This window comes from Peromyscus leucopus, chromosome 20, assembly GCF_004664715.2.
Source record: "Peromyscus leucopus breed LL Stock chromosome 20, UCI_PerLeu_2.1, whole genome shotgun sequence".
NCBI classification, from domain to species: domain Eukaryota; kingdom Metazoa; phylum Chordata; class Mammalia; order Rodentia; family Cricetidae; genus Peromyscus; species Peromyscus leucopus.
The window spans coordinates 64,982,778-64,997,844 of NC_051080.1; the positions used below are offsets into that span (position 1 = coordinate 64,982,778).

A 15,067-nucleotide genomic window follows, 5' to 3' on the forward strand; every position below is an offset into this window, starting at 1 on the left:
TTTACAGAGGAGATGAAGGGACTCTCCTGGGCTGTCACACACAGGAGGAGGCCTCAAGTCTATTTTGCTAATTCAGTTCCTTCCAATCCTTCACAAAGGTAAGTGCTGTGGATGTTCTGTATGCTGTGAATATGTGTTGCTCTGACTGATTGATTGATTGATAAATAAAAAGCTGATTGGCCAGTAGCCAGGCAGGAAGTATAGGTGGGATAAGCAGACAAGGAGAATTCTGGGAAGAGGAAGGCTGAATCAGTAGTCACCAACCTGCCATCCAGGAAGCAACATGTAACAGCACACAGGTAAAGCCACAGAACATGTGGTAACATATAGATTAACAGAAATGGGCTGAGTTTAGTTGTAAGAGCTACTCAGTGGTAGGCCTGAGCTAATGGTCGAGCAGTCTTAATTAATATAAGCCTCTGTGTGTTTACTTGGGTCTGAGCAGCTGCAGACTGGGCAGAACACTGAAAAACTTCAGCTACAGGTAAACTTGGTTTTCAAGAGCTCCCTAGAAAACTGGTGTTGAAAATTTTTTAAAATTTCAAATCTTAACATTGAGGGGGAAAAAAGACTATCTACTGTTCGCTGCTCAGTCAGTACAGAGCACTAAAGCTGGATGACATTTTCCCCAATTCTCTTGCCCTCTGCTTTCCTCTGCCCCTTGAAGACATAATTCTTGCTAAATATGATCAAACAGCCTGATGCACCACTCTCCCAGACACAAAACATTATAAACTTCTATAGGCACCTAAAGTAACAGATTTCTGAGGGAAATAAAAAAGAAAGCATAGAAAATAAAAAAAAAAACCACAAAGACACATGTTTTTCTTACATAAATGTAAAGATGTTAGAGCAGAGATGTGCACAGGCCACAGTAAATAATAAACGAGACAGCACCCTTAGCAGCAATGAGTCATTGTCAATGACCCAAGAAAAACCTCTTTAAAAATATCCATCTGAAAAACTGTTTGTGTGAGCTGAAGACGTAGCTCTGTGGGTAGAGTATCTGCTAGTATGCATGAGGTTCTGGGCTTGAGCCCAATCACCCCACACACAGAGAAACAGTAAGAAACAAGAAATATTTGTGTGCTTTATCATTTGGTGAAATTTGGAGTGCTTGAAGGTCCTTCTAAGAGCATAAAAACTTCATATAAATTCAAAGATGTTTTGAGGACAATTTCCCACTTCTTTACTTTGTGATATATTTTTTAAAAATTAATAGATGAGATAGGAATTATGAATAAATCTAACAACAGTTATAAAAGTAACACTTTGTTTATCACCTTAATTAAACTTATCTTACAATTAATCTATTCTAAAAAAATTCTATCCTAATTGAATTGTAAAACAAAGCAATTCCCCAAATGACTAAAATATAAATTATAAAAAGCAATGCAGCAATATAAAAGTATAACAAGCTATATACCCTAAGGCTGAGTATTACTAACAGCTAATAAAGGTCTTCTTCACCTTATTATAATTGGCTATACAGAAGCTTGTTCTCATGACTACAAAGAGGGTAGCAGCCAGGAATGCACATCTAACAGGAAGGAGGAAAGTAAGTTTACAGCACGACAGGGCAGAAGACTCAACTCTTTGTCCTGTCTGGAAAACTCACATCTGCTCCACAATGTGAAAGATCATCTGTGCTTTAAAGTATGGTAAAGGGGTAAAAATAAAACAAAACAAACAGAAGAAAAAAAACACACATTGCTAGGACAGAATGATTACTCATTCCCTTTCAGGGAGTCTACCCTTGTATTATTTATCTATTTTAATGTCTGGGGTCAAATAAACCACTGCATTGGAAAATATCACCCTCTCTGAAATGGCCTTCATTATAGGGACAGTCAAAATCATTCCTCTTCATCTGGTGTTGAAGTCAGTGATTTAAAATACTTGTCTCTGTAAAAACTGTATCCAAGGGGATGAATCCTTGAAGACAGATTTCAGTGTAAACAGGTTATTAGTGATTTGGAGTTAAGAATCTGAAGTCTGGGAAAACACTCTACTCTGATATACTAAGGAAGAATGAGGCACAGGCCTGAAGGACACAAAATAACAAAACTGAAGTGATTGGAGTCTCTGAGGTGCTCTGCTGGGTTTCTGCTCCATCTCCACACAGACGGTGCTTTAGCTTTTTATAAGGCAGGGTCTGATCAGAGAGAGATCTAAGAAGCTATTAGCTTCCATACTCCTCTCTCTTCAGCCCATCTACACACACACACACACACACACACACACACACACACACACACACACACACACCCGCCACCCTTTATCAAAGTGCACCATCTCCACGCTGCCAACAGCAGAGGACAGTTTTCAGCATCTGAGTCTTCAGGGTGAGCCTGATTAAGGAAGTTTATTAAAATGGTGGCAGGAGCACTAAAATGTTGCGCTGTGCACAGGCCAGAGTCGCTCTGTGACTGCTGACAGTGGCCCTGAACCCTCTGTGGACCGGGTCCTCATTAATCTGGATGCAAGCATAGAAGACCCTGTGGCAATCAAATCATCTCAAGTGAACTGACTTCAGATACTCTAGCAACACCTGCGGTCTATAAAATGGCTATGTAAACTATTTTAAAAACCTCTATTTTTATAACTAAATCTATTATTCATGTTTCTTCATAGTACAGGTAAATTCTAAAATACCAAAAATAAACGCTTCCATCTCCCCTCCCTTCCCACCACCCCACCCTTCTCCTCTCTTCCCCCATCTTTCTGAGTAGCCTCTTCAATAATAGCTAATAGAAAATTCTGAAAGTTAGATTCTGTGACGCTGACAATAAACTCTTAGGGTTCTAATTCAGAGAAGCATTTTTTTTCCCCAAATGAATCTAAGTAAAAAAACCTACCCTTTGAACTCCCAAACTGGTACCCAGAAAGAAATAAGTAATTTATACTTTTTCATCTTTCAAGGATTTAGGTAAACTTCAATCTATTTACTGTTAATATCCAAGAAAGATGACTGCATAAAGCATTCTAAAGGCACATTTAAAAGTTAGTAATTGCTTTGACTTAACTATGAGAAAATCATTGTCTTTATATAAAATAAAAGTAAATAAACACTGGGAAAGTCTTAAAATACTTGTGTTTTAATCACTAATTTGTTACAAAAGTGTACAAATTTTAGTGTCCACTAAAAGAGATATCATTAATATCAGAAAGGCAAACCAGGCATTCCAGAGCTTGCAATGGTCACAGCAAAGGGGATTTCTTTTATTTACTTATTTTTCATATTATATGCCTTGGTGTTTTGCCATGGGTGCTGGGTTCCCTGGAACTGGAGTAACCGGCAGTTGTGAGCTGTCATGTAGGTGCTGGGAATTGAACCTGGGTCCTCTGGAAGAGCAGCCAGTGCTCTTAACCTCTGAGCCATCTCTCCAGCCCCGGGAGTTTTTTATACTACTACATAATGCAACAAAGGCAGAGGATGTCATTAAGTGAATCTTAAGACATCTTTGGGTTAAATGTTGAAACTAAAGCCTTGACTATGCCCCAAAACACCTACTAAGATATTCTAGAATGAGAAAATTGAACAAGGAACTAATCAAAACCCTCTCTCTATATATATATATGTGATGACAAGTCCCAACACGACTAAAGAACACCAGACACATTACATACATCTGCTCCTTAATAAAAATGTTAAAACAGAATTATATAAACCATAAGCATTTGTCTACATGCTTTGCCAAAAGTTTTATGATTAATATACATGATGCTTTAAAACTGAACTTGCTCAATGTTAATTAACTTGATAGGTATAAGATATAAATCATTAGGAATATGTAGAGCACACTGATTTCTTTATTAACTCAAAATAGAAGTGGTGAAAGACTTACTGCAACAATCATAATTGCATTATCCAAAAAGCCAAACCCTATGAAAGGTATCGCATTGTGGAAGAATACTGAAAAACATCAAAACACAGAAAAATATATTTTAAAATTTTGATAACTGTAGAGGGACCCAAACAGGCCACGTAATTAAAGCTTCTAAACAGACTCAGTAACAATCACAGATCCTGTAGCTGCTGTAAGTTTACTTAGAGAAGTTATACTGGGAAACAAAACACAAATATGTAACACATAAAAACAATTTTAGGCCTTTATGTTTTCTTACCAGCAATGCACATACATACAGTTCATGGGAGAGTAAATGCATAAACACAGGAGGACACCACTTTACCGACCCACAGCAGTCTACTTCTTTCTTGTGCCTGAGGACTATCGCAACAGTACTAATCTCTGTATTTGTAATAGTATTTTTTTAAATGCCTACACTCATATTCCAGGGAAGGTAACTGACTGCTTTTACTTCCCAGTCTACTTTCAAAAGAAATTTTAGGAAAAGGCTATTGCCTTCATCTGACATCTATGAGCAGTCTCTAACGTCTCAGAACCCACCAGGACTCCTAAGTGCTACTGAAAACTGTAAGAATCGGTATTTGTTCTGCATCAAACTGTGGCTTGAAGGCCTCTTCCTGCTATCCGGTACATAACCTGAAACCTGGGATATGAAAAGTCAAAGCAGGAAAAACATGTTGTTGTTGTTGTTGTTGTTGTTGTTGTTTTTATAATCTAGCCTCACTTTTCCAAATTTGTATCTTCAGCACACTGCATAATGCTGAATGCTGAGTACACAGCAGATGCTAAAAAAAATAATTGAGGACTACTAACTTGCAAAAGAAGCTAATTCCATAGTCAGACAACTGGAGGCATACTGTGAAACAAATTAAAGGCTGGGAACAGGAAAAGACTATTCTATTTGATCATTACAACTTCTAAGGCATAGCCAATGTCAGCTCAACGGACAGCTTTTTTCAATAAACATCAAGAATCTGAGTCTCATACTGTATTTAAAAGCAGTCCTCCCTTAAGCCAGCTGGTTATACTTGTTAGTGACTCCAGATTCTTTTTTCTTTTAACACAGTTAAATATACAATGTAATTAAAAATATAATCCAAAAGTTAGGAAAATGTGATATTCTATGGTGACTTCTCTACCATCAGGGAAAGCCAGTAGGCAGTAATTTTAAAAAATTAACACTTCTATTCACAACTACTATCAAAGAAATACCATATTCAGCCTAATAATATGCACTATCGTGTATAGATTACTATAGTTACATTGGCAGTACACAATAGATATTTCGGATCTCTGCTTGTCATAGTAACAATGTTTATGATGAAAAGCAGAATATCCCGTTGTGATTATTACTGTGAAAGGTATCAAGATGTAAAAGTCAAATGTCACATTCATGAAATGGGATTCACCTCAAGAGCCCAGCCTTACTTCTCTGGCTTTTCACCTAAGCCCATTGGGCACTGACTGAACATTCGACTTTTTATAGTAAACAGCTTCCAAAACACGCACACAACCCTCCCTCCCAACTACAACATAAACTCAATAGGTAACTAGGTACACGGAAAATTTTAAAGTCACCCAAAGAAGCCCACACAGTGAAGGGAAACCTGTCTGGGTGTGTCTAGACACAGCCTTCTCCATGGCTTCTGGAACACAAATATGAGGAAATAACCAAGAAAATCAGCTGAGATTACTTAGTGTTTGAATATGTGATGGCACCTCTAAATGCAGCCAGTTAGGAATCCCTTAAAATAAGGTGTTGATGGCATTAAGGTCGCACTACTAGTTCATCCTGGTAGAAGTCTGGTCAGTAAAGCTAAGGCATACTGCCATACTCATCAACTAATGAACTATGAAGTAGGTCTTTATGTTTATATTTAAATAAATTTGCCTAATAAATAAAAAACTACTTTTAATTCAAAGGAGGAAAATAGTTTCGCAAAGAAAAAGTATGCACTGGGCACCCTACTGGGCACCCCAGCTGTAAAGACATATAAAACTTGGTTTCCACGTCTCAAAGGATTGAGACGTAGAAACCTAACCACATAAACAGTTCATTTCAACATCACCTACAAAAAATGGTAATAGTACCGCATGCACTATCAGTACCGGGTTAGGAGTATGGGCCGGGAGAATCAGGAAGGGCTACCTGGGAAGAGAGATCTTAAAGAATTCTTAAATTGTTTTAGTTTTTGAGGAAAGTTACTAATTCCTAACATAAATTATATTCTACCTATGAGAGGAAAAAGGGAGCTATCATTAGTTTTTTCCTAGTCATTTGAATTTGCCCTCCAGTGAAGAGTGACCTCCTACTAATTCGCTCTTTCTTCAGCCCCCTCTGGCAAACACTACTCTATAGCTAAGCAGTTGTTAGCAAGTGACATTTAATATTTAATTACCTACTTAATTACCACCTACTCAAATTCACCAGCACAAGTTTCAATGAGTCTTTTCTACCGTCTTTTCCTAAGACCCTACACTGTTTCACATGGCTCCCATGTTAACCTGCAACATTCATATCCTAACAACACGGCTGAGCTCCATGAGGCTTCTTCTTCCTCAGACGAACTTCGCTTACTTTCTTATAGCTACGGACGCTACCCAGAAACACTCTCTGCATCAGAGAACAGTTAGCCTGAATCTAAAATTAAGTTCTGCAGTTACCTAATTTAAATTTTGCCGAGGAAGTAAATATAACACACATTTTCCTGCAAATTAAGAACTCTTCTAACATAAATTTACTTTTATTACTAGATAAGAACATATCAAAATATTAGTTATCCCATAATATTATGATATATCTTCAACAAGGTTTAGAAAGTACTCCTAGATGAAAAACAGGATAATCCATTCTACCAGAAAGGTTTAATTTGCTGACTTCTGTGCTATTATAAGAAACAGTTCCTTCAGGTCCAAAAGAGAGATGCATATCAATTTCACAATTATAGAACCATTACCGTATCTCAGTTGTCCTGGAGTGGGTGGTTGAGCTTCCAACTTTTCTAAAGGGGAAGAAAAGGTACAGAGCAAGAATTAGTTACTACGGTAGAGCTACAGACTTAGGGAATGGAAAGATATATTTAGGTTAGCTGATCAAAATCATCCATTTTAAAGAATATTGGTTTGGAGTAAATGACAAGATCAGGCGCTAAGCAGCTCGGCCATATGCTGTGGTCACACACATGGGATCTCTTCTATTTAGGTCATGACAGCACTATGCAGGAACCCATGTGCGTCTGTTACAGTAGAATCCCATCCCAGAAACAGAACTTGTCTTTAAATGGAAACTCTGGATGACTTAACAAATGTCCAATACTGACAGCAGAAAAAAAAGACACTCAAATATGCTTATATTAGTTTATTTGTTTAGAGATGGGCTTTTTATGCAATCCAAGTTGGCCCTGAATCCCCAATCTTCTTGCCCCATGTTCCAAGTGCTGAAATAACAGTCCTGTGCCACCACTTGGAAATTACATTGTAAAATCAATGTCATTACGGCAATGGTGTTACTGGCTTGTATAATGTCCATTTAACAATACACTGAATGTTTGAATTTTCAAAACTGTACTACTAGAATAAGTAGTCTACACACTAAAACAACCAAAAAAAAGGCACAGTGTTTTCATTTAAAATAGCAAGTAATAATATATCATGTATAATGTATGGCAAACACTTGATCTTTAGTCAAAAAGCCAAGAGGCAATATGTAATATATGACATAAAGTTTGTCCAAGTATTAACAAAAGCATCATGTCATTACATTTAAAATAATCTAGGTAAATAATTTAACTAAATTTAGAATTATTACAAAATGCAACTAAGCTAGTCACTCAATCACACCTCACCATCTGTGAAAGCAGAAAGGGTCAGTACTTCTTCTACCTGCTCTTTCCTCGTCCAGCCAAGTGGAATGAGTTGGTCACAGAGAAGAACCTGTATAGATTTGTTTCCCAGAGGGCTCCTATAACGAAAGTTTGGTTCCCAGTGCAGCAGTATTCAGAGACGGGACTTGGGGGAAGTGACCGGCTCACTGGGGCCCTGACTTCATCACAGATTCATCCTTTACAGAGCTGTGGAACTGTGGCATTGTTGGGAGGAGGCGGAAAGTAGGATGTGAGTCCTAACTGGAAGACACGCTTGGAAAGATACACCTTCTTTGTGCCCAGCCCCCTCCAGTTCTGCGTCCTGGCCACCGTGAGGTAAGCTGCTTTGTTCCATGTCCTTCTGCCATGATGGTCTGTCTGTCTCATCATCACCCAGAAGCAATGGGGCCAACCAACCAAGACTGAGCCATCTGACGCTGTGAGTCAAGATGAATCTTTCCCTTAAGTTCTTTTTCTTATATTTGGTCAAAGCCGCAAACACTGAGTAACACGGTGGAGAAATATCTTCCATCACATTTGAGAAGAGACTAATACTAAAAACAAAGCCTAACAAATAAAACCAAAATAGGAAGTTTCAGGGCTGGAGATCTAGTCCAGGGATAGAGTGCTTGTGCATCAAGTACAAGGCTGTAGGCTCAGTACCTGGGAGGGTCAATCTTTGAAACCAAAGGGAGGGGAAAACTGAGAATTATAGACCAGCTTCCTTCATGAACACACTTATTTGTGAACACACAAATACTAAAGTAATTTAATATTAGGAAACTAACTTCTGCCAGGCAGTGGTGACTCATGCCTTTGATCCCAGCACTCAGGAGGCAGAGGCAGGTGGATGTCTGTGAGTTTGAGGCCAGCTTGGTCTACAGAGTGAGTTCTGGGACATCCAGGGCTACACAGAGAAACCCTGTCTCCAGACAAAAACAGGATAGCTTGTACAGTCCTGTAACTACTAAGTGTTTGGGTAGGAGCTCCACCTGGCACCCTGGCATCCTGGCATCCCTATACCCAAAGAGTCTGGAATGTTCTGGTAGAAGAACCACCTCATCTCTTTGCCCAAAACCGCCCCTTCAAAGCCCACCAAACACAGTTCCTCCCTCAGAGAGGCTCAAGACCACTCCCACAGGGTATATAAGCTACATCCCAGAAAACAGACATGTGGTTCTTCTGGTTTCCTCTCTGAGGGGCCAGGGAATCAACCAGGGAACGCTTTACCCATTAAACCTGGGCTTTTCCAACTCAGTCTGATTCGGCTGAATTTGAATTTCTGCGTCGGCAGAGAGGCCTTCCGGGTGCAAAGACTTATCCCTAAGGAACAGTTCATTTTCATTCCTTGAGGATTGAGATACTGGCCACATCAGAATCCTCCCTGTGAAGCAGCATTAGTATTTTCTAAGAAATGTAGATAGAACTGAAGGGAGCTGCTATACAAACCACACGGGAATCAGAAAATAACATTTCTCCTCCTATTTCAGAAAAAAAAAATTTGTTTAACCCAGACGCTCTTAAATTTGTTATACGTAAGCTTTATACTGTGTTCATGTAAAGAAAATGGCAAGTCAGTGAAGAGGGGGCCAACGAGAAACAAAAACCAGAAAAATGCAGTTTTTGAAAGGAAATAATTGGCGGTTTGGTGTCAAATAGACTTTTTTCTTTTTCTATTTTCTTTTCTTTCTTTCTTTCTTTTCTTTTTTCTTTTTTTTAATCTTGAGAAGAAACCCAGGCCACCCCGGAGTCTGGAGCCTCACTGCCGGAGCACACATTTGTCAGCCCCGCCACCCTCTGCTTTACTGCTCAGCCATTCCGAGGTCCCCGGCCCTCGAGTCAGTTCACGGGCCGACAGACACCACAGGGCCGACAGACACCACAGGGCCAGCGGCCTGAGACAGCAGAGGAGTCATCCCAGCTGCACCCGATGGATGCTGCTTGGCACGAAGGTTCCAGAAGCCCTCAGTTATGCTCTAGATTTACTTTGAATTCTCAGCCAACTGTTTGGTTGTTTTTCCTTCTGTATCTAAAGTGGCATCTGGTGGGAGAGGAAATTACTAACTGTAGGTTAGGTTCTAATAAACTGAACTCCAGTTAATTGGGTTTTTCATTTTTGCTATACTGGAAAATATCCAAGAAGCTTTTCATTGGTAGAAGCTCTTCCAGCAGCCTGAAGGCAACTAGTGGAACCACCTCTAATGCCCGCACTGCACTCAGTGAGCACAGGCAGGTGGGCCAGCCAGGGCTACACAGTGAGACCCTGTCTCAAACAAACAAACAAATAAAATCAGGCATGGAGGCACACAAAAAATTTCAGCTCTTGGGGGCAGAGGCGGGTGGATCTCTATGAGTTTGAGGCCATCCAGGTCTACGCAGAGACGCTTGTCTCAAAACAAAAAAACAAAAATAAAATCCAAAGACCCATACCATGAGGACGATCATCCTCATCGCGGCCTGGCTGTTGTAGAAACCCTTGACCTAACCACAGTAAAGCAAACATGTCCACTTTAGAGCTCACACCTGCTCCAACCCTAGGCTACTCCGCCAGATTGTACCCATAATTCACACGTGACTTTCATGAAAATGTTTTACCACCGACACTGAAATGTACCCTCTTACACAAAAACTCAGATTACAGGAGAAATGTACGTGAACATGTACTGCACAGGGGCAGAGCTGCCTATAAGGAGGGCAGGATCGCCTGTGCCGGTTCAGGTCGGAGCCTCCGTGAAGCCTGAAGTGACGGGCGACAGATGTGCAGTTCTGCTGCAGGAGCAGATGAAAGTCTCATCACTCACAGTGGACACTTTAAGAACAGACTGGAGAAACAAAATCCTAATGTCAATCATTACTTCTTTGTGAGGAGAAAAACAAAACACACTAACAGCTTTTAGAATAACAAACAACAGAGCTGGGAGTTTAGAGAACTTCACTGCCTTAGCAGGGATGACTTCTCTATGATAAAGCAAAGAAGGAGCAAACCTACTCTACCTGCGAACACAAGTCCCCCGGGGCCTTAGTGCTTAACTTTCAACTTTCCAAAAAGGGAAAGGGATTATCACAGAAAAAAATGACAGATTCGAAGGCACTGTTTTCTCTCAAGGAAGCAAAGCCAATCCTTGTAACACTTCCACACACACACACACACACACACACACACACACATGTACACACACACACCACACACACATACATCACAAACATAACATACATCTCATACACACACATACACACACATACATCACACACACATACATCACAAACATACACATACATCTCACACACACACGCATACACACATACACACACATATATCACACACACATATATCACACACCACACACATACATCACAAACATATCATACATCTCACACATACACACATACACACACATACATACACACACACCACACACATACATACACACATACACACGTACACACACACATACATCTCACACACACACACATACACACCACACACACATACCACAGGGGTTAGGGATCAGATCGATCGTGCCATGCCAACATGTCTTTGACATGTGGTCACTCAACGTCTGTAGACTTTCCCCTTATTGGTAAGGTAATATATAACAACACTTAGATGTTTTTATAGAATTAACAGTTTTATATAACACTTAGATGTTTTATAGAATTACAGTATGTACAAGTGACTTCTGGTATTCACAAGACACCTCACATTTCTAATACTGCTTCTGCATTTGAAGTCATTTTTAGTTGCTGAATCTGTGAAGTGTCGTAATCACCAAGAAAGGGGTTCAAGACCAACAAAATAAGCATGGATGAGTAATGCCCAGGTTTCTCCATTATTTTTGCTGTCTTTCATGAGATCACATTTTTCCCTAGTGAAGAAAAATCAGTTTTATTTGTGAAACCATCAAACTCTTACCCTACTTGGGGAAACAATTTTCTGAGAGCAAATTCCCAAAACAATTTATTCCAATGGCAAAAGACCATGTGCCCTACTAGTGCTTTCAAAGACTAATGAAAGTATATAAATATGTATTCACAGTCAAGTTATTAGTAAAACAAACCACACAAAAACAAACACAGTGAATGTATAGTTATCTGGAGGAGAGAAAACAGTGTTTGTTTATATCCAATCTTCCTTTGCCAAAATGATTTTGACAACAAAATTCACTATTTTTTTAATCTGAGATTTTCTGTCTACTAACTTAAGACAAATACACAGCAAATTAACTGTTTATTGGATACTTTAATTAACTGGGTTTTTTTTTTTATGCTTAGGATTTATACCTAAATCTTTTGTGTTCTTCAGAAAAGTCATTAAGTGATGTTTCCTCTTGGTGTTATTGAACCCAAAATAAAAGCAAGACACATATTTAAAGTCTGCTCTAAAGCTATAAAACGTCTCCAGGAAAAGTATCCCATCGAGCCCCACCATGCTGCTTCCTACTCTGTTCCTTGGGATGGAGATCTTGGCTAGACCCAAACCAGTGGTCCTCCAGCCTCAGCCACTCAGGGGCCACAGCTACCAGTGCACATTGAGCCCAGCTTGCATTTTAGGTCAAACTTGATGAAAATATTTTCATGTTTTGAGGTGTAGATAAAATACAAGTAAGAAAGAAATTTAAAAATTTCCAAGCTCCAGTTTCTTTTAAATGATAAGACTCTAGCCAAAAATAAAGATAAACCCAAGTTTACTGTAAGTTTTAACTTCTATATCTCTTCTTTATCCTATTTTCCTTTAAAGATAATTTTGTCAATATTAATAAAAATTCATAGAATTTTTAGAATAAGCTATGCTTGTTGGTATATTTCTTTCCTAATTGTTATACAAGACATTTTAAAATTGAATTAAAAGACTGTAATAAGGAAAATGTAAGTGAAATAACTGCAGTTTCCATGTTTTGGTTTCCACTGTTGAATTATAAAATGTCTTTACAGGAATGTAGTCCCACAGCATACAACAACCTTTAATATATTATTTAACAGAAACTATGTCTTGTTATTTTAATGTTGAGCACTCATTACATTTAAACATGCTTTATATAACTCTAAGCTTGAAATGACAGAAGTTCTGAAAAACCAAGTGGCCTAGTCCCAACTCTATGTACTATTGTGTTCCCGCCACAGGATAATGCTAAATATAATGGTTGATTTCAGCCTATTGCCATGAGTGTAAAAAAATATCAAGAGAAATATTTTAAAAATCATTTTTAGTAAGTTTAAGTAGCAAACAGCTTCCCTCTGAGAGGGCAGAGAAGTGTCTAGTCGGTGCTGGGCCTTCTGAACACTGGCCTTCTGTAGATCCACCAGCCTCTGGCCCGGGGAGGAGAGCCAGCACAAACCAGGCTACGAGGAACTCACCGGGGAGACTAAAGACAAAACTGATGTTTTAAACAACAGAGAACTAAGATTCCGGGCATTATGAATGTCTGCTTAGTTTTTAATAGGAACCGAAAATTAGATGTGTATGACCAAAGCCACAGCGGTGCGTCAAAGAGTACAAAATGCAAACCATGCTGCAGGCAAAATAGTTTAACTAGTTATATTGGAAGACAAAAGGCCACGGACAACAAAAGGGATTTAAAACACTACACAACCATGGCTAGATAACACACTTGCAAGAAACAAACAATGAACACTCTTCAGAAACAGCAAAGAACTCAATTGATTTAGTAGTGTTTAATTAACAGGTCCTTTTATAGAAAGCTTTCAAAACCATATTTTAAATTCATGCTTTGGGTTAAACCTTTGAATGTGGTCCTGTGATTTTATTTAGCTATTAAAAGTGCTTACTGTGAGATATACATTACACTAGCAAAGATATTCCTGCGCAGAGCTTAGCAGAACTATGCATCCCCTCAACCTTCTGGAGAACCCAATGGGCAAAGGCCGGACTGCACCCAGCTACTGGTACCCAGGAGCTCCTCGGCCAGCAAGAGCCCAGCAAAAACAGGAACTGACCTGGTGTTGCCAAGAAGGCGACAGTACACAACTAGATACTAATTTACTAACCTTTCGAACTCCACCTTAAGTAATAGCTACCATACTAAAGATACAATCATTTTATTTCCTCCTATCTTTCGCGTCCCGGTGTCTGTCTTTGAAGACAACCAAACATGCCATTGGTGTACAGTTGCCTTTACACATGTAGCTGTGTAGACGCAATAATTACAGATGCTTCTTAACACAGACTCCCTGCCTATGCATTACAGGACGTTATTATGACATGTAATGGTTCTTCTTTACAGGCTAATACAGTCAAGCAGCAGTGTAACTTTAAGAAAAGTCACATCCTGCTACTTTGACTTATTGTGGGATTACTTTAAAAAAAATCATAAAGCCATGTATGTTACAGATGAAAAACTTAAACTGAGCTAGAAAAATCTACCTGTCGTAGAATACCACAAATGGTACATCTGTCCGTGAGTATGGTTACATAACTCCCCCAGACATTCATTTTAAAATAAAACTGCTTAATATCGAGGAAAGAAGAGTTTTTTTTTCCAGTTTTTCTCTTTCTATCGTTCCTAAAATAAGGATTCTTCCACAGGAAATGAGTGATGCAAGGATTCTTGGAAGCAAAGCGTGTGGTTCTCCAGAGGATGCTGCCTCGCCCTAGAAGCAAATGCCCAGCTGTGTAGAATATGATAAAAATGGGAAATGCCACTAGCAGCAGGGATTCTAAACTTTTTAAAAATACTGCAGAGTCCGCCACAACTAAGAACTGGGTCTCCAGGCAAGGAGCACGGCCTCCAGGAAATGTGGACTGAATTCTGTGCTTTGAAGATATGAAGATGTAGCCATGGAAATGGTGACTTAATCATGATGTACAGCTGGTCCACAACCTAGAGTCTAGGTTCAAATTCCCTTTGATTTAATAAACCTCCAACGGAAAAATAAAGAATAAAAAATAACAGCATGTAAATATGTAGCACTCTCAAGACACTGGCCATGCATTAGTATTTCAAACAGAAAACAATTGTAATTAAATACCAGAATCCTCTTCAAGCTGTTTTCCCTCTCTCCTAAGACATAATTACTCTCAGACATAATTTTCAAACACCTGTCATTTAAAGAAAAATAAGAAATCTGATGTACCTCAGCACCACTCATCATGAAAAAGAAAATAAAAAACCCATATGGCTCATCATGATCACCAGATAAAACACTACATGAAGGAGAGCATAGAGGGCACACACATCAGATTTCTGCTGGTTTCAGAACTATGTGGCCTCCAGTCTAGGGCCAATCTCCATCACTAGCCCTGAACAGATCTGCTGTCCTGAAATCACACTGAACTAAGACTCCGCAGGGCCTCACGTAAACGCCTGCTCTGAC

The 15,067-nt window shown here is 39.2% G+C and overlaps 1 protein-coding gene across 2 annotated transcripts in view; it reads right to left on the reverse strand.

Moving 5' to 3' along the window:
* Positions 1–15,067, reverse strand: part of Tmem65 (transmembrane protein 65) — a 39,269-nt gene that overhangs the window by 7,204 nt on the left and 16,998 nt on the right. For both annotated transcript variants that reach the window (XM_028871877.2, XM_028871878.2), the window contains 2 exons: positions 6,830–6,874; positions 3,849–3,916 (listed from right to left, as the gene is read on the reverse strand). In XM_028871877.2, the coding sequence (XP_028727710.1) occupies positions 3,849–3,916; positions 6,830–6,874 (113 nt within the window). The remainder of the gene's footprint in view (positions 1–3,848; positions 3,917–6,829; positions 6,875–15,067) is intronic.